At 47.1% G+C, this 23095-nt stretch overlaps 1 protein-coding gene across 2 annotated transcripts in view; it reads left to right on the top strand.

Annotated features, from left to right (window-relative positions):
* agbl3 (ATP/GTP binding protein-like 3) overlaps window positions 1-23095 on the top strand; it is a 41324-nt gene that overhangs the window by 6376 nt on the left and 11853 nt on the right. For both annotated transcript variants that reach the window (XM_018089881.2, XM_031898553.1), the window contains exons 3-8: window positions 959-1016; window positions 11856-12041; window positions 12811-12918; window positions 15222-15372; window positions 17561-18343; window positions 21397-21568. In XM_018089881.2, coding sequence (XP_017945370.2) covers window positions 959-1016; window positions 11856-12041; window positions 12811-12918; window positions 15222-15372; window positions 17561-18343; window positions 21397-21568 — 1458 coding nt within the window. The remainder of the gene's footprint in view (window positions 1-958; window positions 1017-11855; window positions 12042-12810; window positions 12919-15221; window positions 15373-17560; window positions 18344-21396; window positions 21569-23095) is intronic.

Here is a 23095-nt window from a genome sequence, read left to right as displayed (position 1 = left end):
TTGCCATCAGAGTGTTCTAGTCCCACCCATTGCTTGAGTTACAGACTTCCTGCCCCTCCCCCTGTAGGCTGCCATCAGAGTGTTCTAGTCCCTCCCACTGCTTGAGTTAGACTTCCTAAACCACCTGTAAGCTGCCATCAGAGTGTTCTAGTCCCTCCCACTGCTTGAGTTTGACTCCCTTATCCTCCCCCTTTAAGCTCCCATCAGAGTGTCCTTCCTGCCCTTCCCCCTGTAGGCTGCCATCAAAGTGTTCTAGTCCCTCCCACTGCTTGAGTTACAGACTCCCTGCCCCTCCCACTGTAAGAATACTTCTTTTCTAGTGTTCTAGAGACTTCCTGACCCCCCTCGTAAGCTGCCATCAATTCTAATCCCTCCCACTGCTTGAGTTGGACTTCCTGGACCCCCTGTAAGCTGCCATCTGAGTGTTCTAGTCCCTCCCACTGCTTGAGTTACAGACTCTCTGCAGGCTGCCATCAAAGTATGGTAGTCCCTCCCACTGGTTGAGTTAGACTCCCTGCCCCTCCCTCTGTAAGATTTCCTCTTTTCTGTTGTTCTAGAGACAACTTCCAGAACCCCTCCCCCACTTGTAAGCTTCCATCAGAGTGTTCTAATCCCTCCCACTGCTTGAGCTGGACTTCCTGAACCACCTGTAAGCTGCCATCAGAGTGTTCTAGTCCCTCCCACTACTTGCGTTGGACTTCCTGAACCACCTGTAAGCTGCCATCAGAGTGTTCTAGTCCCTTTCACTGCTTGAGTTACAGGCTCCACCCCCTGTAAGCTTCTATCGGAGCAGAAAATTACAGGGCAGGGGAATAGATTTGATTCAGTACTCAGACCAATAAGCTGCCATCTGTGCCGGAGCCGAGCGTTGACCCACATATGCCTAACTTTGCTAGTAAAGTCTATTATCCGTGTTTCTATTTTATTCAATAAAATAACCATTATGGCTTTTCTATAGGAAGAAGATCCCTACGCTCCATATGGCTCCCCAGAACTACGCGCCTATAATTACAAAGGTAAGTGATTATATACTGTCCAGAACCAGGGGACTGTTTTAGGGGTTCAGTCACTGGATGAAGGGGGTGGGGGGTGTAAGACAGTTTAATTCTCTTCCGGCCTTGGGGTATTCCATTAAAGGGTAACTAAAGAGCATTTATATAATAGTTCAGCTGCAGTTTAGTGCTAGCTCCGATGGACCGGTCCTCCTTGGGCCCAACAGATAAGCAGGTGTTTTCTTGGGAAACTGGGCCTAGTCAACTAACCAGTGGCTTTACTTGCCCTTTAGCTCTCTATTATTGATAATGGGAAGATCGTTATCCCATCAGCCACTTCTCTACACAGCCCCATACTGTCTATACACAAATTGTATGGGCCTAGTCAATTAACCAGTGGCTTTACTTGCCCTTTAGCTCTCTATTATTGATAATGGGAAGATCGCTATCCCATCAGCCACTTCTCTGCACAGCCCCATACTGTCTATACACAGATGTTTTCTTGTGAAACTAGGCCTAGTCAATTAACCAGTGGCTTTACTTGCCCTTTAGCTCTCTATTATTGATAATGGGAAGATCGCTATCCCATCAGCCACTTCTCTGCACCGCCCCATACTGTCTATACACAGATGTTTTCTTGGGAAACTAGGCCTAGTCAATTAACCAGTGGCTTTACTTGCCCTTTAGCTCTCTATTATTGATAATGGGAAGATCGCTATCCCATCAGCTTCTCTGCACAGCCCCATACTGTCTATACACAGATGTTTTCTCGGGAAACTGGGCCTAGTCAATTAACCAGTGGCTTTACTTGCCCTTTAGCTCTGTATTACCATGATGGGTAGAGTCCTGCTATTAACAGGCTGGGCCCACAGAGCACTTTATGATCTAGTAATGCACTTACTCGTGTAATGGAGCCTTATAGTGAGGCTCCTTGTTGTAGTTCCTGGGAATAATGGAGGCTGATTAGCCAAGGAGTAGGTGTTTGATGTTAAAGGTTCTGGGATAATAGGGATGTGGATCTGATTGAGGCTCTTCAGCTACAAAATGGAGTCAATAAAAGCTTCCGGCTTCTTAGGATCCATCTATATTCTATAGAGGGCCCAATAAACAGCATGGGCACTACTTACATATGAAAGGCCTATTAAAACAAACAATGTGTAGAGCCCTTTATTTACATTAAAGGGAAACTATACCTCCACACAAAGTAGGTCTCTATAAAATATATTGCATAAACAGCTCATATGTAAAGCCCTGCTTCATCTAAATAAACCATTTTCATAGAAATATACTTATTTAGCAGTATGTGCCATTGGGTAATCCTAAATAGGAAACTGCCATTTTGAGAATTAAGGGCCGCCCCCTGGGATCATAGGATTTACAGTGCACACAAACAAGCCAAGGCACACATACATGCTAGGCCCCATCAGCCAATGAGTTCTGCCTTTTGCTCCCACACTACTTCCTGTTACAGTTAGAGCTGCATCACTTCCTGTCAGCTGATCTCTGAGGGAGCACACAGCCCATCACTAAATGGCGGCTCAAGGGAAAGGATATAAAAGGGCAATATTTACTGATATATATATTCCAGTTTGGGGAGATTCTTTAATAGGTCCCTTACCACAATATAAACTGTTGGTTACGTATTCATTCTGGGGGTGTAGTAGGTGGGGTTTGGTAGGATTGTGGGTGTGGTTTCAGCATAATCAGGCAGATCTTAAGTGGATTAGGGGTGTGGTCATGAGTCCATGGCTTTTTTTTTTCTTTGGGCTGCCATTCTACATGTCTGGCCTAGGTGACCAATGGGTTAAAAACTGGTGCCCCTGGGGGGGTGGGGCTAATTCCTGATGGCCCCCATGTACAGAAGCTATAGCAGTGCCCCAGCTTGTAGTATAATGATCAAATAGATATTAATTATTCATTTTTGGGGTATGTTCCCCTTTAAATGAACTAGTAGTATATAATAGATGGACCTATTCTTAGCAACGTTTTATTTTGTATGGTTTCTGAATTATCAGCCATCCTGCAACTGAAAATGTTCTCTGGTTGTCAGGGGCAACCAAAAAAATTCTCTCGACTCCAAGGGTTTAGTTCTGTAGTTTTTCCTATTGCTTTATTGCGTATCTTTCTTTTCAGCCCCATCATTCAGCCTGACTTCTTGTCTGGTTGCTAGGGTGATACAGCGCTAGCAACCAGACTGACACTTTTGAAATTCCAAGGCTTAGGGGTGCAGAACGAAACAAAAAAATGTAAATGATCCAGTTGCCGAACCCCCAACCCAGACCCACTAACCCACTAGATTACTAGATGCTCTATAGCCCTCCTGCTCTTTAGGAATAACAACTGCCAGCATCCCTGTCTAGCAGAGGCTTATGGGGAATGCTGTTGGGCTGCTTCCCCTACTCTGATTCAGTTGTACCCCATTACATATGTCACCCCCATAGCCTATACAGGGTCGGACTGGGGGGTGAAGAGCCCACTGGGGCTTCTGCCCCAGGGGCCCTGCAGGTGCCCCCGCCGGCCGTGTCCCCTAATTCCCTCCTCCCCCCCTGGCAGGGCCCCTCACCCAACATTCTCCCCCGAACACGCTTAATTTAACGCATCGGGGCAGGAGCGGTCGGGCAGGGGGAGCGCAGGTAAGTGTCGGGTCTGGGCCGCCGGGGCCCACTAGATTTTTCCCGGCGGCCCAGTCCGACCCTGCCCCCATACTTCCCAACTGTCCCCATTTTGACAGCTCAACCCACACTCCCGGGTTCTTAAAGAAAAGCCCCTCATTTCCTTTTGATCTCCTGCACTGAACGCTAAAAAAGATACAATGTTTCTCAAACTTAATTAAATAAGTGGGCTTTTGGCAGAGAGCCCAGAAAAAGATAACGAGCTACACTTGCACTTAGATACAATGTTTCTCAAACTTAATTAAATAAGTTGGCTTTTGGCAGAGGGCCCAGAAAAGTTAACAAGCAATACCTGCACTTAGATACAATTGTTGAGGCCATTTTTAGCAAAACTAATAACCCATAAAACCCCCAGAAATGTGTTTAAACTTAAAAAAAAAAACTGCCAAATTTTATAAAATGGGAGTGGTATTTAGGGGGTGTGGTCGCAAAAATGGGTGTGGGCAAAATTATTTGCAGTTTTGGAATGTTGGGGGGTACGGTCGCCCCCACTCCGAGAGCCGAGAGCATTCAGGGACAGCCGCGCACGCTTGCCGGGGAAGCCTGGGTCCCGGCGCGCGTCATTCCTGGGTGCAAGGAGTATTTTGTAACCCTTGTGAATATTCATGGGAAAGTTTAGCGAGCCTTCGCAGAATGCAGGATACCCGACACCCGCGCTCTGGTTATCTCCGGCTTGGGGTAAGTGCGGTAATGTTATACCCATGTCCCCCGCGCCACATCCTCTCTAAGCCGGCTCCGGAGTGTGCGACTAATTGCAGAACACGCAGACAGTTTTGTACACACGCACATGTATGTGGCACAGCTACAGCGCCCCGGGCATACGGCATAAGGATGGGAGAGACGTTTGGGGCTCATTTATCAATTTGCCCATGAGCAGTATCCCATAGCAACTACAGCGGCAGGTAGAACAATAAACGCAACAATTCGATTGGCTGCCCAGTGTTGATAAATCACCCCAACTAGCGTGACTCTAATCTAGGGAGGCACTGAATCCACTTCTTCGGATTCGGCCGAACCCCCCCAAATCCTTCGTAAAGGATTTTTTTCGGATACGATTCGTCCGAATCCGGATCCTGCCGAAAAAGGCCGAATCTTGGCCGAATAACGGAATTCTGGATTTGGTGCATCCATACTCTAAACACTGACCTTATACCCCAGGCGTTACTTCTTTTTCCGTGACCTAGAACGCGCTAGGGCTCACTCACATTTTCCGGGGTGCATGGAGTCAAGAGCTTGCACCCTATGCTCTGTACCAGGGTCGGACTGGGCCGCCGGGACACCAGGGAAATACCTGGTTGGCACTTCCCCTGGCCGCTGATGTCCTCCCCTGATGCGTTAGGGGTGCGTGGCAGGGGACGTCTACCTTGGGAGGTGCGGGGAGCCTCGGTGGGCCCTGCACCCCCCAGTCTGACCCTGCTCTGTACCCATTTGCTGCTATTTTTGTATAAAATGTAGCTATACAGGTATAGGACCCGTTATCCAGAATGTTTGGGACCAAAGTTATTCCTGATAAGGAGTCTTTCTGTAATTTGGATCTCCATACCTTAGGTCTACTAAAAAATCAATAGACCATTAATTAAACCAATAGGACTGTTCTGCCCCCAATAAGGGGTAATTATATCTTAGTTGGGATCAAGTACAGGTACTGTTTTATTATTACAGAGAAAAGGGAATCATTTAACCATGAAATAAACCCAATAGGGCTGTTCTGCCCCCAATAAGGGGTAATTATATCTTAGTTGGGATCAAGTACAGGTACTGTTTTATTATTACAGAGAAAAGGGAATCATTTAACCATGAAATAAACCCAATAGGACTGTTCTGCCCCCAATAAGGGGTAATTATATCTTAGTTGGGATCAAGTACAGGTACTGTTTTATTATTACAGAGAAAAGGGAATCATTTAACCATGAAATAAACCCAATAGGGCTGTTCTGCCCCCAATAAGGGGTAATTATATCTTAGTTGGGATCAAGTACAGGTACTGTTTTATTATTACAGAGAAAAGGGAATCATTTAACCATGAAATAAACCCAATAGGACTGTTCTGCCCCCAATAAGGGGTAATTATATCTTAGTTGGGATCAAGTACAGGTACTGTTTTATTATTACAGAGAAAAGGGAATCATTTAACCATTAAATAAACCCAATAGGGCTGTTCTGCCCCCAATAAGGGGTAATTATATCTTAGTTGGGATCAAGTACAGGTACTGTTTTATTATTACAGAGAAAAGGGAATCATTTAACCATTAATTAAACCAATAGGGCTGTTCTGCCCCAATAAGGGGTAATTATATCTTAGTTGGGATCAAGTACAGGTACTGTTTTATTATTACAGAGAAAAGGGAATCATTTAACCATTAAATAAACCCAATAGGACTGTTCTGCCCCCAATAAGGGGTAATTATATCTTAGTTGGGATCAAGTACAGGTACTGTTTTATTATTACAGAGAAAAGGGAATCATTTAACCATTAAATAAACCCAATAGGATTGTTCTGCCCCCAATAAGGGGTAATTATATCTTAGTTGGGATCAAGTACAGGTACTGTTTTATTATTACAGAGAAAAGGGAATCATTTAACCATTAAATAAACCCAATAGGGCTGTTCTGCCCCCAATAAGGGGTAATTATATCTTAGTTGGGATCAAGTACAGGTACTGTTTTATTATTACAGAGAAAAGGGAATCATTTAACCATTAAATAAACCCAATAGGACTTTTCTGCCCCAATAAGGGGTAATTATATCTTAGTTGGGATCAAGTACATGTACTGTTTTAGTATTACAGAGAAAAGGGAATCATTTAACCATTAAATAAACCCAATAGGACTGTTCTGCCCCAATAAGGGGTAATTATATCTTAGTTGGGATCAAGTACAGGTACTGTTTTATTATTACAGAGAAAAGGGAATCATTTAACCATTAAATAAACCCAATAGGGCTGTTCTGCCCCCAATAAGGGGTAATTATATCTTAGTTGGGATCAAGTACAGGTACTGTTTTATTATTACAGAGAAAAGGGAATAATTTAACCATTAATTAAACCAATAGGGCTGTTCTGCCCCAATAAGGGGTAATTATATCTTAGTTGGGATCAAGTACAGGTACTGTTTTATTATTACAGAGAAAAGGGAATCATTTAACCATTAAATAAACCCAAAAGGGCTGTTCTGCCCCCAATAAGGGGTAATTAAATCTGGATAAGGGATCTATTGGGTAAAAACTGCTGCTAAATCTGCTCTCCTTGCCCTTTAAATAAGCCCCCCCACCATCCACCGCACATTCGCTGGGAGAGTAGGGTGGGTGCACCTGTGCAGCGGGAGATGGATGGGTGCACTTCTCTTATTTATTGTTTATAGCAGGGTGATGAATGGTCTTTTCTAGTTGCTAATGTAGCGCTCATTTGCCTCCCCGCTAGCGGAGCGGGTGATTTATCCTGCGCGGCGTAGGTGCTGCATATCAATGGCCCGACAGTGATAACATTATAGCCACGCGGACTATCAATTAGGCACCGGCAGGAAGGAGCCGCGTTTCCCGGCAGGAAGAGCTGCCATTCTCCCCTGTGCAACAGATATCGACCCCCCTAAATTATTGGGCGCCACACCGACATCTGTTGGGTTCCCTAAATGGGTTCCCCTAAACATTGGAGGAAGATAGATTCAGGACCCCCTACACACCTGAGCCCCCCGCTTGATCTGCTCTTACATCCAACCCACCAGCGACTGCTGAGGCTGCTGGGAAATGTAGTTGGGATCAAGTACAGGTAATACCGAAAAGATATTGGGCAATACCAAACTCAAGAATGATTCGGCAGCTTATCTGCCTGTGTATAGGGCCCCCGACGGACCTCCAAGGTGGATATCTGACCAAGAATTGGGCAGGTGTTGATTGGGCAGGTTTGATTTTCCCTTCAGATTATGGACTGCATTGGTTTATTGATGTGGTCCTTGGTCTGATGGCTCCTATACCCGTCATTGTAATCCGATCATTTGGCCCTAGGGCTGAATTAGCCTGATATTGCCCACCTTAGGTGGGCGTATTGGGAGAAGATCTGCTCATTTGGCGACCACCTTAAATGTACGGCCACCTTAAGGGCTATTCAGGCAAGTTCTGTAGGTTCTAAATGAACTTCTATCTGTTTGGTTGCAAAGGGGACCTTTGCCTATTAGCTGTTCTAAAAGGGTATACTGGCCCTTTAAGTTAACCATTTCATTGTGGTTAGTGGGCATGACCATTGGCATGACCATTTTATTTGTATCACCTGTGATGGGCTTCAAGGGGATTGTCAGGTAGAAGGGTACAGAGGTGTAATTAAAGGGGCTGTAAACCCAATCATAACGCTGCCCCACAGCGCCCCCTAGTTTTGCTATAGAAGTTGCAGAAAAACATAATTATAGATGCAAGAAAATTCCCCAATGAGAATTCTACTGACTAAATATCTCATTATAAATGCAGGAGAAGTGACCAATGAGAATGCTGATTCCCAGCACTGTGTCGGCCATCTTACTGGTACCTTACATATAGAGATAATGATGGCATTTTTCCCGTCATTATATGGCACAGGAATCAGACATGGGGATAAAGGGACAGACTTGTTCAGTGCTGGGAAACTTATTGCTTATTGGGATTCTCATTGGGGGATTTGGGGGAAAGTTTTATTGGGCAATATTGCTTTAAGAATCCAACCCTGATGTTGCTGGACTACAGCTCCCAGCATGCCTCACCCTTCATTATATGTTACATTATTCTGGGGTTTATTATTATTATTCCCCCCCCCCCCCAATTATGTTCTTCTACAGATAAAACCCAACAAATGCACAGTAAGGATTTTGTACGCGGGACTGTGTTGCTCTGTGGGCTTCGTTAGCGGTGAGCTGTAATTAAATTATGCAGATGAGAAGGAAATGCGAATGAAACAAACGGCGCAGCGCCGGATAGAAGGAACATAAAGAGGAATGGGTGGTACTGATCCGTATGGGCCGCGCTTCCCTTATGTTCTCCCAGCGCCGGGGATACACAGGCAGCATAGAAACTGCAGCTAATGAACAAAAAGCAGCAGATTCAACGAAAAAAACCCTCCTGTAATTACGGAGACGCCTTGTTAATTAGAAGCGCCTGTATCTGTATATCTTAGGGGCCAGATTTAAAGGGGTAGCGCCCTTATTTTCTGCTTAGGCAGAACTATAGATGGGGGGGGAGATACTGGGGGGCATCTTTGGAAGCACAGATCTTCCCTGCTAATGGGCTGGGAATATATATATATATATATATATATAATGCAGCATTATTGTCTGGCTTTTTTTGCACTGCTGGTTGCGACTCTTGAATCAATGTAGCACCAGGGTAACAAGTGTGGAGGAGAACTGACTTCTGCTACATTGTTGACCGATTCCTGCCATAATTATAGCCCCGTGTCTCCGTCTAAACACCCACCCTGGCTTTTTTTGCACTGCTGGTTGCGACTCTTGAATCAATGTAGCACCAGGGTAACAAGTGTGGAGGAGAACGGACTTCCGCTACCTTGTTGACCGATTCCTGCCATAATTATAGCCCCGTGTGTCCATCTAAACACCCACCCTGGCTTTTTTTGCACTGCTGGTTGCGACTCTTGAATCAATGTAGCACCAGGGTAACAAGTGTGGAGGAGAACTGACTTCCGCTACATTGTTGAACGATTCCTGCCATAATTATAGCCCCGTGTGTCCATCTAAACACCCACCCTGGCTTTTTTTGCACTGCTGGTTGCGACTCTTGAATCAATGTAGCACCAGGGTAACAAGTGTGGAGGAGAACTGACTTCCGCTACATTGTTGAACGATTCCTGCCATAATTATAGCCCCGTGTGTCCATCTAAACACCCACCCTGGCTTTTTTTGCACTGCTGGTTGCGACTCTTGAATCAATGTAGCACCAGGGTAACAAGTGTGGAGGAGAACTGACTTCCGCTACATTGTTGAACGATTCCTGCCATAATTATAGCCCCGTGTGTCCATCTAAACACCCACCCTGGCTTTTTTTGCACTGCTGGTTGCGACTCTTGAATCAATGTAGCACCAGGGTAACAAGTGTGGAGGAGAACTGACTTCCGCTACATTGTTGACCGATTCCTGCCATAATTATAGCCCCCTGTCCCCATCTAAACACCCACCCTGGCTTTTTTTGAACTGCTGGTTGCGACTCTTGAACCAATGTAGCACCAGGGTAAAAAGTGTGGAGGAGAACTGACTTCCGCTACCTTGTTGACCGATTCCTGCCATAATTATAGCCCCGTGTCTCCATCTAAACACCCACCCCGTAGGCGAGAACCTCCTTAAACCGCGATCGCCAAGTACCAAATGTATTTTACAGCTTTTCGCTTAATTCCAAGGATTACCAACCTCCCCCCCACCCAGAAAACAATAATTATCCAACACCCCCACGTGTAGGAGGGAAACATGAGATTAAATGCAATGCAATTGCTTCTAATGCTGGATATTAAAGGGCAAGTAAACCCTACACAGGAGCCAGGCCTTGTCTATCCTGTTTGGGAATGAAAACCTCATTATTGCTGATAGGGTTATTGACTCTGCCTGCGCACACACTGATAGGCCGAGAAAGCAAAGTCTGTCTCTTGCGCTGATCGCCATGGCTCCACCCCTTGTGTCATGGACCCTCCCCCTTACTGACCCGCCCCCACCCAGCCGGTATTGTATGTTTAAAAAGGTGGCAACCCTAGCTGTCCTACTCCATAGATAGGGAGCAATTGCAATTAGATGTTGGAGGGTGAGCCACACCCCCTTTCCAAGCCACTCCTCCTCTCAAACCACACCCACAGCAATAATAGTTATTCAGGTCCTGCATATACAGGGGTGCTTTGAACAGTTGGGATCCCAAGCCTGGAGGGGTAACACTAATTTTAGGTCGTCATGGGGGGGGGACAGGTGGGCAGTACCTGGACAGATGTTACAAGTCAATTAGTGGGTGGGGCTTGCAGAGAAATGGCTAGGGAGCCATGATTTCTGCCTTTATAGGAGGGAGGAGCAAGGGGCATGACTGGGGCATAACTGAAGTAGAGGTCTCTGTCTGTGGGTGGCATCACATGATGCAAAGCTAAGCTCCACCCATCAACAAGCTCCACCCCATTGGTGGTGTTACCCCACCCCTTGGGGTCATGGACCCATCCCCACCCAGTCGGTATTGTTTAAATAGGTGGCAACCCTAGCTGTCCTGCTCCATAGATAGGAAGCGCCTTATGTCATTGCAATTAGATGTTGGAGAGTGAGCCACTCCCCCTTTCCAAGCCACTCCTCCACTCAAACCACACCCACAGCAAAGACCAGAAATAATTATTCAGGTCGTCGGGGGGGGACAGGTGGGCAGTGGGAGTAGGGTACCTGGACAGTGGGTGGGGCTTGCAGAGAAATTGGCAGTGTTTGGGTCCAATAGGGAGCCATGATTTCTGCCTTTATAGGAGGGAGGAGCAAGGGGCATGACTGGGCGTCACATGATGCAGAGCTAAGCTCCACCCATCAACAAGCTCCCGCCCCCTTGGGCCCTGGCACGCCCTGAAAACAGATACTAAAGAAAAGAGAGATCTAATTGAAAAGGGTCAGTTTCCCTTTAAACACAATAAATCCATAGATTCTCCGCTGAAGTTGCCCTTTAGTTATAGATCAGATAGCGCCTTTAATGAGAATTTGCTGGCGGCGGATATTCTAATTGGACGCTGGGAGGGTTGGCAAGCTCGTTAATAATTAATCTGCTTTAATTACAGAACGAGGGGCTGAGCTGTAATTCATGGGCACAGCGGGGGGTTGATGATACTGAATACCTGGCGTCGGGGGGGTTTGCGCCCCCGCACCCCGCCATTATTCTGTTGTTTTCCCTGCCACTGCTGCTCCAATTAAGGTGATTAATTGGAGGAGCCTTAATGACATTTATTCTATTAAAGGGCATAGAGATGTTCTTTAAAGTGATAGCCATGATGGCGGCATTGGCTTCCTGCCCCCCCCGGCACTTGGTTTGGCCCAACTCACACCTAGAAGCTTTCCATGCCAGGGGGTTTCTATCTTTGCTCTGCAGAGCGCCATAGGGCGGGGCTTTGGATTATGCACCGCCTAGGGGCGGAGCTCTCACAGACAGGAAGCAGTGGCCCCACCTCCTCTCGGACAGTGACACTGACAAGCCCTACCCATGATTCTTCATTCCCAGGTAACTCCTTCCATGATCCCTACTCCCAGCGCTCGACCCAGATCGTGTTCGAATACCGTTCGGGAAGGAAGATCGCCAGGCTGAGGGCCCCCCGAGATCTCTATGGGGTGTCGCCCGCCAGTTTCCTTCATCTGCCCCGCTGGCCGTATGAGTGTGAAGTGCTGAAGGAGAAAGTGGAGCACATAGGTACTTGCTCAGCATAGGGATTCCCCTGTACTAAGCACAATTCAGCAGGAACAGCCCCCTAAGTTTGCTCATAGCCTGTACAGAGAGATACCATAAAACTATGGCACATAGGGATTCCCCTGTACTAAGCACAATTCAGCAGGAACAGCCCCCTAAGTTTGCTCATAGCCTGTACAGAGAGATACCATAAAACTATGGCTTATAGGGATTCCCCTGTACTAAGCACAATTCAGCAGGAACAGCCCCCTAAGTTTGCCCATAGCCTGTACAGAGAGATACCATAAAACTATGGCACATAGGGATTCCCCTGTACTAAGCACAATTCAGCAGGAACAGCCCCCTAAGTTTGCTCATAGCCTGTACAGAGAGATACCATAAAACTATGGCACATAGGGATTCCCCTGTACTAAGCACAATTCAGCAGGAACAGCCCCCTAAGTTTGCCCATAGCCTGTACAGAGAGATACCATAAAACTATGGCACATAGGGATTCCCCTGTACTAAGCACAATTCAGCTGGAACAGCCCCCTAAGTTTGCTCATAGCCTGTACAGAGAGATACCATAAAACTATGGCACATAGGGATTCCCCTGTACTAAGCACAATTCAGCAGGAACAGCCCCCTAAGTTTGCTCATAGCCTGTACAGAGAGATACCATAAAACTATGGCACATAGGGATTCCCCTGTACTAAGCACAATTCAGCAGGAACCACAGTATTTGTTTGCACCCAAATATCATTTTTATTTGTAACCCTTCCTCTCTCTCCAGAATGGAATCCCCCCACACCAGAGCCAATGTACCGGCCCACGGCTTTAGCGAAAGAGGCAGTGCACGTGGAACCCACAGAAGGAAATGTGGTCTATGAGACCAATGAAGGTGGGTGCTGGTGCAGTTACAGTGATTCATTATCTGGAAATCTCCAAATTACAGAAAGCCCATCTCCCACTGATTCATATTAATCAAATTATTGAAATTTTTTTAAATGATTTTCCCTTTTTCTCTGTAATAATAAAACAGTACCTGCACTTGATCCCAACTAAGATATAATTACCCCTTATTGGGGCAGAACAATCCTATTGGGTTTATTTCATGGTTAAATGATTCCCTTTTCTCTGTAATAATAAAACAGTACCTGTACTTGATCCCAACTAAGATATAATTACCCCTTATTGGGGGCAGAACAGCCCTATTGGGTTTATTTCATGGTTAAATGATTCCCTTTTCTCTGTAATAATAAAACAGTACCTGTACTTGATCCCAACTAAGATATAATTACCCCTTATTGGGGGCAGAACAGCCCTATTGGGTTTATTTAATGGTTAAATGATTCCCTTTTCTCTGTAATAATAAAACAGTACCTGTACTTGATCCCAACTAAGATATAATTACCCCTTATTGGGGCAGAACAGCCCTATTGGGTTTATTTAATGGTTAAATGATTCCCTTTTCTCTGTAATAATAAAACAGTACCTGTACTTGATCCCAACTAAGATATAATTACCCCTTATTGGGGCAGAACAGCCCTATTGGGTTTATTTAATGGTTAAATGATTCCCTTTTCTCTGTAATAATAAAACAGTACCTGTACTTGATCCCAACTAAGATATAATTACCCCTTATTGGGGCAGAACAGCCCTATTGGGTTTATTTCATGGTTAAATGATTCCCTTTTCTCTGTAATAATAAAACAGTACCTGTACTTGATCCCAACTAAGATATAATTACCCCTTATTGGGGCAGAACAGCCCTATTGGGTTTATTTAATGGTTAAATGATTCCCTTTTCTCTGTAATAATAAAACAGTACCTGTACTTGATCCCAACTAAGATATAATTACCCCTTATTGGGGGCAGAACAGCCCTATTGGGTTTATTTCATGGTTAAATGATTCCCTTTTCTCTGTAATAATAAAACAGTACCTGTACTTGATCCCAACTAAGATATAATTACCCCTTATTGGGGCAGAACAGCCCTATTGGGTTTATTTAATGGTTAAATGATTCCCTTTTCTCTGTAATAATAAAACAGTACCTGTACTTGATCCCAACTAAGATATAATTACCCCTTATTGGGGCAGAACAGCCCTATTGGGTTTATTTCATGGTTAAATGATTCCCTTTTCTCTGTAATAATAAAACAGTACCTGTACTTGATCCCAACTAAGATATAATTACCCCTTATTGGGGGCAGAACAGCCCTATTGGGTTTATTTCATGGTTAAATGATTCCCTTTTCTCTGTAATAATAAAACAGTACCTGTACTTGATCCCAACTAAGATATAATTACCCCTTATTGGGGGCAAAAAATACTATTGGGTTTAATTAGCAATTAAATTCGTTTTTAGTAGATCAGATCCAAATTACAGAAAGATCTCTTATCCAGAAAACCACAGGTTGAATACATTCTGGATAACAGGTCCTATACCTGTATTATTAGCTGCCCAGCAATGAAGAAAGTGATTATCCACACTGATAGGGGGTCCCTATGACTCCGCCCCCCATACAAGCAGACCAATAAGATAGAAGCACCCCCTAGACTCCATGTCTCACCCCATAAAGTGATTAAATACTCAATTGGTCTTAATTTATTTTTATCTCTTATAGTTTTGGAATTATTTGCTTTACTCTGATTCTTCCCAGCTTTCAAATGGGGGTCACTGACCCCGGCAGCCAAAACACTATCGCTCTGTGAGGCTCCAGTTTTGTTGTTATTTTTACTTTTTTTTTTTTACTTATTTTTCTATGGAGCTTCTCTACTATTCATATACCAGTCTCTCATTCAAACCACTTCCTGGTTGCTAAGGTACTTTGAGCCCTAGCAACCAAATAACTGCTGAAATTCCCAAATGGAACAAAAAGTGAAATTATTAAAAAAAAAAACACACACACACAAAAATGAAGACCAATTGCAACTTGTCTTAGAATATTACTCTCTTACTGCTCCTTGGGCGAACTTATTTATCAACACTGGCAGTAACCCATAGCAACCAATCAGTGATTGGCTTTTTCCAGTCAGCTGGTGGTAGAACAATGAATGCAACAATTTGATTGGTTGCCCAGTGTTTATAAAGTTACATAACCCCAATAGATAAGACCTGCAACCCAGGTTCTCTGTAATGATTGGCCGCCTGTAGAACGATGGATTTATTGTGACGTCTCTCTTTCTTTCTTTATATCAGGCAACAAAGGGCCGTATTTCATGTACTCCAGGGTGGGGGGGTGTCACAGCCCCACCCCTCAGGTGCCCCCACACGGCTGGGAGGAGTCGGACAACACGCTGGAGTTCGAGGCTCGCTTCGAAAGTGGAAATCTGCAGAAAGCAGTCCGGGTGTAGGTGTAACCGATAACCATTTACATGGACTAGTGATTGGCGGATTGACGCCCCACCCTAAACCGCCCAATCCCAACCCACGCAGATCCGCATCTACTTATATACCCGTGCCCGACCTGCCCCATCTCGGAGGGGGCGGGGCTGGCACGTGCCTATAAATAGACGCTGCCTGGAGCAGAAGTGGGGCACAGTTGGGTCGCAGGCAGGGATGGTGGCAGGAAGTACCCGACCCGAATCCACCCGCAGCCTGAAGATAGAGGCAGGCCAAGCCGGCTGGGCACCCTGGGTTTCATTACCCCGTGCATACATGAACGCGCACCATTGAGGGGGGAGCACAGCACTAAAGCGCAGAGATGGCGCAGAGGGGGGAGTGAACGGGATATCATCGGCGGGGTACGAGAATCCCGGACTAGGGGTGGCAACAGAGGTACCTGCCTAGCGCCCCTTAACTGTTGCGCCCTAGGCAGGTACCCCTTCTGCCCACCCCTAGTTCCCCTATGTTGTGCGAGTGTCGGCCCCAGCCTGTGGTTCCTATGGGTTATAGGCTGGCCCACACATCACTAGTGGGAACAGGACTGGGCCACTGGGAAAAATCTTGGTGGGCCCCGGCGGCCCAGACCCGACCCGTGATGGCACTCCCCCTGCCCGACTGTTCCTCTCCTGACACATTAAATTTACGCGCTCAGGGGAGGACGTCAGGTGGAGAACCCTGCGGGGGGTTAGGGGACACGGCCGGCGGGGGCACCTTTTTGGGCCCCTGGGGTGGGAGCCCAGGTGGGCCCTGCACACCCCAGTCCGACCCTGGTTCCTCTGCCAGGCTTTCTGGTATGCTGGAGTCACCCTTAAGCTGGCCATACACAGTAAGATCTGCACGCTTGGTGAGGTTGACAAGAGAGCGGATATTCTCTTAATATCCCCAGGGACGGGCGATATTGGGCTAATTCGATCAAATTAGAACGACAGGATACTGTTGATTCGGGGCCCCGATACGACAAGAAATCAAACCTGCCCAATCGAGATCTACCCGACCAGATGTTGGCCCATCATTAGTGCCAATACAGGGGCAGATAAACTGCCAAATCGGTCTAAAGGACTGATATCTGCAGCTTTAGAGAGGCCATATAGTGGCTGGCACCACCAATGCAATGCCCTGCTCCACCTGTTATCATGGGGTGTGAGAGAGCAGGGCTATTTTGGGGTGCAGCAGCGGCTCAGGAAGCATAAATGGGTTCCATTCTCCTTAAAACAGAGCTGTTATAAAAGAAAGAGGTTGAATTCCGAGTGCAACAGCGCCCCCCAGTGGCCAAACGACTTCTGCAAACTTCTTTTTTTACCTTTCACAGATTGGAAGGGGCTTCCCGGGGCGCAGCGCCGAGTCCTGCCATTGGCACGGCCGCTCAGTCCGCACATCTGTACCCAAACCAGTCAGGTCCATCTCGCAAATCTATTACCCGCATTTGCATTTTCATTTTCTCAGCAGGGAGGCTTCCCCCCCCCCCCCAGTCGCTGCCGTTCACTGTCTGCCTTTCTCATAGAATAAATTGCCATAAATTCACTTAGTTGCTGCACATAATAATAGGATAAATCACCGTCTCTGACAGGGTTCTTGCGTGCCACTGTGCTCGGATACCCACGTTCTACCAGCTGCTGAAAGTCTAGAACAGGGCTGTCCAATATGTGGCCCTCCAGATCATTTTTATGGCCCCCAGTCTCCTCTGAGGCTTGATAGATGTCGTTTTAATTCAGTTTGGCCCTCCAACGTTCTGTATGACGTATTATTGGCCCACTACATGTAATAAGTCTAGAACATTTTAGATAATCTGTTCTAGATAGATCTAGAACAGATTATAGAACAGCGGCTCTCAACCTGTAGGTCGGGACCCCTTTGGGGGTCGAACGACCCTTTTACAGGGGGGTCACCTAAGAACATAGGAAAACACATTTCCGATGGACTTAGGAATAATTTTATGGTTGGGGGTCACCACAACATGAGGAACTGTATTAGGAAGGTTGAGAACCGATGTTATAGAGGCAAGCAGCGCCACCTAGAGATGGGGCAGGGAGATGATTTTCTGGTATATAGAAACATACTTACCTTATTGGTTAAGCTTCTAGGCGTGTATAATAAGCAGTGGTGTTGGTTACTCTGCCATGTACAGCTGGCTTAACCCTACTCTCTCTCCCTAGGGGTGAATACGACTACCAGCTCACCCTACGCACCGACCTGTACACCGCCCGCCACACCCAGTGGTTTTACTTCCGAGTCAGGAACACCCGAGCCGGCGTCCCTTACCGCTTCACCATCACCAACCTCAGGAAACCGGCCAGCCTCTACAGCCGGGGTATGCGGCCGCTCATATATTCCGAGCTGGAGGCGAAAAGCCGCGGCATCGGCTGGCACCGAACCGGAGAGAATATAAAGTACTACAGGAACAACCTTGACCAAGACGGCCAATCGTTATTCTCCCTGTCTTGGACCTTCTGCTTCCCGCACTCTATGGACACCTGTTACTTTGCGCACTGTTACCCTTATACCTATTCCAACCTACAGGATTACTTGGCCGGGATCACCAGTGACCCGGAACGCTCCAAGTTCTGTAAGATCAGAGTCCTGTGCCATTCCTTAGCCGGGAACCGGGTTTATGTATTGACCATCACCAACCCATCTCCCACCACCGACCGACCAATCAGGAAGAAAGCTGTGATAGTGACGGCCAGGGTCCACCCCGGGGAGACCAACAGCTCGTGGGTAATGAAGGGCTTCCTGGATTTCCTGCTGAGCCCCAGTAATGACGCCCGAGTCTTACGCGACTCCTTAGTCTTCAAGGTGGTACCGATGCTCAACCCGGACGGTGTGATTGTGGGTAATTACCGCTGCTCCCTCACTGGCCGCGACCTGAACCGCAACTACAAGTCCAGGCTGAAAGATTCATTCCCCTCCATCTGGTTCACCCGCAACATGATCCGGCGGTGAGTTTTGGGCGTTGGGCATGGTAGGTGGCCATTACACATCTGTATGTGCCCAATTGGGTTCCATTACACTGAGAAGCAAGCTGCAAGTTCAGTCAGGGCCCCTACTACTAAGTTAGGGTGGCCCACCCCTAGGGGGACCCCAGTTATTAGCTGACTGGTCATCTGAGCCCCCAGGTGCCTAAATGTTAAAAGGGGTGTGAATGAAAATAAGAGCCACCCCCACAATCCACCCACTCCTTCCTCACAAGCTCCACCCCTTTCTACCACCCACAAATCACACTTTTCCATTTTGGGGTCCCGTCTGTCATGGGGCCCATGAGTGCATTACACCCAGATGGTGGCCCTGAATGGGTGGTGTATGGGTGCTTATATTGCCTCCATTTTGCCTGTGGGTGTTGGGGATGATTTAGACCCACAACCCTTTTGTGGGTGCTCTACCATGATGTACGCCTGGGGTTCTCAAACTACGGCCCGCGGGCCGAATACAGCCCCCAACGGCCGTTTACCTGGCCCCCCACTGCCCCCTGTCCTGGGGGGTGGAGCTTATAACAGGGGGATGGGCTAGTCCTACTCTTCCTTCCAGTGGGGGCCACTTTGGGATTACAGGGTTCCTCTCTCCTCCTACCTGGCTCCTTCTACCGGGGGCGGGGGGGTTATTTAATGAAAATGAGATATATGGGAGATAAACAGAGGCAATCAAGGTAACGCAGCCATAGCATTTATATATAACTTTATATATGTGTTAATAATGGCACTGGCAGGAATATTAGTGCAGTAATTAGTGCCCCCCCACCGGCAATAGAACGGAGCCTGCCCCATATATCATACCCCATGTTGCCTTGTCCCCCCCCCCCTCTGTTCTAATGAAGTTTGATCCATCTTGGATCTAATTCACTTATTTATCTCCCTTAATTCATTCTCCCCGAGGGACTTTGCACACTGTGCGCTTTTATCCATCGATATCGGGGTTTTAATTGGTGCCTTTTAATATGAAGCTGCCGCGTTCTCAGCCAGAGAGGGTTGGTAGTAATCAGCCCGTAGATAAACCGCCCCCTGCTGGTGTAATGTGTCATTGGGGAAAAGAGTATTATTATTATTAACATTTATTTATAAAGCGCCAACATATTCCGCAGCGCTGTACAATAAGTGGGTTTCATACAGAGTAACATATAAAGCAACCAATACAGGAGGTGAAGAGAGCCCTGCCCTAAAGAGCTTACAATCTATAAGCATTTTTCATGATAAAGCTTATTGCTTAGTGTTGATGTGAGAGGTGGGATGTGAGGAGACCACCCCCATACCTCCTGGGGGAGCTGGGGGGGGTCTCCTTACATCCCTAGACAGACAGAGAATCTCCCCCAGGGTTAGGGTGGGGTAACTGCAGGGTGGGGGGTGACTAGGCACATTTGGCTGAGGGCTGCTGGGAATGTAGGGAATCAGCCAGCAAGTCGGCAGTGCAGTATAAATAAGGGAGAGATAATAGTCGCTGTTATGATATTAATAACCACGGGGCCCAGAATCGGCGCTGTCCATCTCACTTCTGCACCGACGCCTTAAATCTGTCGACGCGGGGCTGATTACCTTTAATGATCTTCCCGCCGCTGTCACTCAGTTTGGCATCTTATCACACAGAGCTGATCTAACTCGCAAATGTGCAGCAACCAAAAGCACTCAATTCTGGGGTTTTTAGCCGATAAGTTTCCGAGGATGGTCTGCTGTGAGTGAATGCACAGCTCCCTCTAGTGGTCAGGGACCGGAATGGCAAGTGTTTCTTACCTGCAGCCCAGATCTGATACTCAGAGTTCCCTGTATAACTCAGCCTGCAGCCTTGTGCCTTTATATGGGGGGCACAGAACCCCTCAGTGACTGCTAATATCCTTATCATTTACAGTAGGGGGTACATTATCCCTTATAATACATGAGTGATACTCAGAGTTCCCTGTATAACTCAGCCTGCAGCCTTGTGCCTTTATATGGGCACAGAACCACTCAGTGACTGCTAATATCCTTATCATTTACAGTAGGGGGTACATTATCCCTTATAATACATGAGTGATACTCAGAGTTCCCTGTATAACTCAGCCTGCAGCCTTGTGCCTTTATATGGGGGGCACAGAACCCCTCAGTGACTGCTAATATCCTTATCATTTACAGTAGGGGGTACATTATCCCTTATAATACATGAGTGATACTCAGAGTTCCCTGTATAACTCAGCCTGCAGCCTTGTGCCTTTATATGGGCACAGAACCCCTCAGTGACTGCTAATATCCTTATCATTTACAGTAGGGGGTACATTATCCCTTATAATACATGAGTGATACTCAGAGTTCCCTGTATAACTCAGCCTGCAGCCTTGTGCCTTTATATGGGCACAGAACCACTCAGTGACTGCTAATATCCTTATCATTTACAGTAGGGGGTACATTATCCCTTATAATACATGAGTGATACTCAGAGTTCCCTGTATAACTCAGCCTGCAGCCTTGTGCCTTTATATGGGCACAGAACCCCTCAGTGACTGCTAATATCCTTATCATTTACAGTAGGGGGTACATTATCCCTTATAATACATGAGTGATACTCAGAGTTCCCTGTATAACTCAGCCTGCAGCCTTGTGCCTTTATATGGGGGGCACAGAACCCCTCAGTGACTGCTAATATCCTTATCATTTACAGTAGGGGGTACATTATCCCTTATAATACATGAGTGATACTCAGAGTTCCCTGTATAACTCAGCCTGCAGCCTTGTGCCTTTATATGGGGGGCACAGAACCCCTCAGTGACTGCTAATATCCTTATCATTTACAGTAGGGGGTACATTATCCCTTATAATACATGAGTGATACTCAGAGTTCCCTGTATAACTCAGCCTGCAGCCTTGTGCCTTTATATGGGGGGCACAGAACCCCTCAGTGACTGCTAATATCCTTATCATTTACAGTAGGGGGTACATTATCCCTTATAATATGTAAATGATACTCTCCTGATACAGCACTCAGTGGATTTGTAACTGAATCTATAGAATGACATTATTTCTCATGCTCTCAGTGTGATGCAGGAGCGGGAGATACTGCTGTATTGTGACCTACACGGACACAGCCGGAAGCAGAACGTCTTTATGTATGGCTGCAAAAAGAGTTCCAGAGAGTACCAGGCTAAACAGGAGTACTTGTATGAGCGCATGTTCCCATTCATGCTAAGCAAGAACGCCCCAGAAAAGGTAATGTGACTGTGGGATAGCAGGTATAGTAGGGAGAGATGGTGCCTATAGTAGCAGTGGGGGGATAATAGCCTCTGGGAAGGGACTGGGGCTGTGGGATAGCAGGTATAGTAGGGAGAGATGGTGCCTATAGTAGCAGTGGGGGGATAATAGCCTCTGGGAAGGGACTGGGGCTGTGGGATAGCAGGTATAGTAGGGAGAGATGGTGCCTATAGTAGCAGTGGGGGGATAATAGTCTCTGGGAAGGGACTGGGGCTGTGGGATAGCAGGTATAGTAGGGAGAGATGGTGCCTATAGTAGCAGTGGGGGGATAATTGCCTCTGGGAAGGGACTGGGGCTGTGGGATAGCAGGTATAGTAGGGAGAGATGGTGCCTATAGTAGCAGTGGGGGGATAATAGCCTCTGGGAAGGGACTGGGGCTGTGGGATAGCAGGTATAGTAGGGAGAGATGGTGCCTATAGTAGCAGTGGGGGGATAATAGCCTCTGGGAAGGGACTGGGGCTGTGGGATAGCAGGTACAGTAGGGAGAGATGGTGCCTATAGTAGCGTAGCAATGGGGGATAATAGCCTCTGGGAAGGGACTGGGGCTGTGGGATAGCAGGTATAGTAGGGAGAGATGGTGCCTATAGTAGCAGTAGGGATAATAGCCTCTGGGAAGGGACTGGGGCTGTGGGATAGCAGGTATAGTAAGGAGAGATGGTGCCTATAGTAGCAGTGGGGGGATAATAGCCTCTGGGAAGGGACTGGGGCTGTGGGATAGCAGGTACAGTAGGGAGAGATGGTGCCTATAGTAGCGTAGCAATGGGGGATAATAGCCTCTGGGAAGGGACTGGGGCTGTGGGATAGCAGGTATAGTAGGGAGAGATGGTGCCTATAGTAGCAGTGGGGGATAATAGCCTCTGGGAAGGGACTGGGGCTGTGTGATAGCAGGTATAGTAGGGAGAGATGGTGCCTATAGTAGCAGTGGGGGGATAATAGCCTCTGGGAAGGGACTGGGGCTGTGGGATAGCAGGTATAGTAGGGAGAGATGGTGCCTATAGTAGCAGTGGGGGATAATAGCCTCTGGGAAGGGACTGGGGCTGTGTGATAGCAGGTATAGTAGGGAGAGATGGTGCCTATAGTAGCAGTGGGGGGATAATAGCCTCTGGGAAGGGACTGGGGCTGTGTGATAGCAGGTATAGTAGGGAGAGATGGTGCCTATAGTAGCAGTGGGGGATAATAGCCTCTGGGAAGGGACTGGGGCTGTGGGATAGCAGGTATAGTAGGGAGAGATGGTGCCTATAGTAGCAGTGGGGGGGATAATAGCCTCTGGGAAGGGACTGGGGCTGTGGGATAGCAGGTATAGTAGGGAGAGATGGTGCCTATAGTAGCAGTAGGATAATAGCCTCTGGGAAGGGACTGGGGCTGTGGGATAGCAGGTATAGTAGGGAGAGATGGTGCCTATAGTAGCAGTGGGGGGATAATAGCCTCTGGGAAGGGACTGGGGCTGTGGGATAGCAGGTATAGTAGGGAGAGATGGTGCCTATA

Source organism: Xenopus tropicalis, chromosome 3 (genome assembly GCF_000004195.4).
Source record: "Xenopus tropicalis strain Nigerian chromosome 3, UCB_Xtro_10.0, whole genome shotgun sequence".
NCBI classification, from domain to species: Eukaryota; Metazoa; Chordata; class Amphibia; order Anura; family Pipidae; genus Xenopus; species Xenopus tropicalis.
This window is presented reverse-complemented; position numbering and strand designations above follow the sequence as displayed.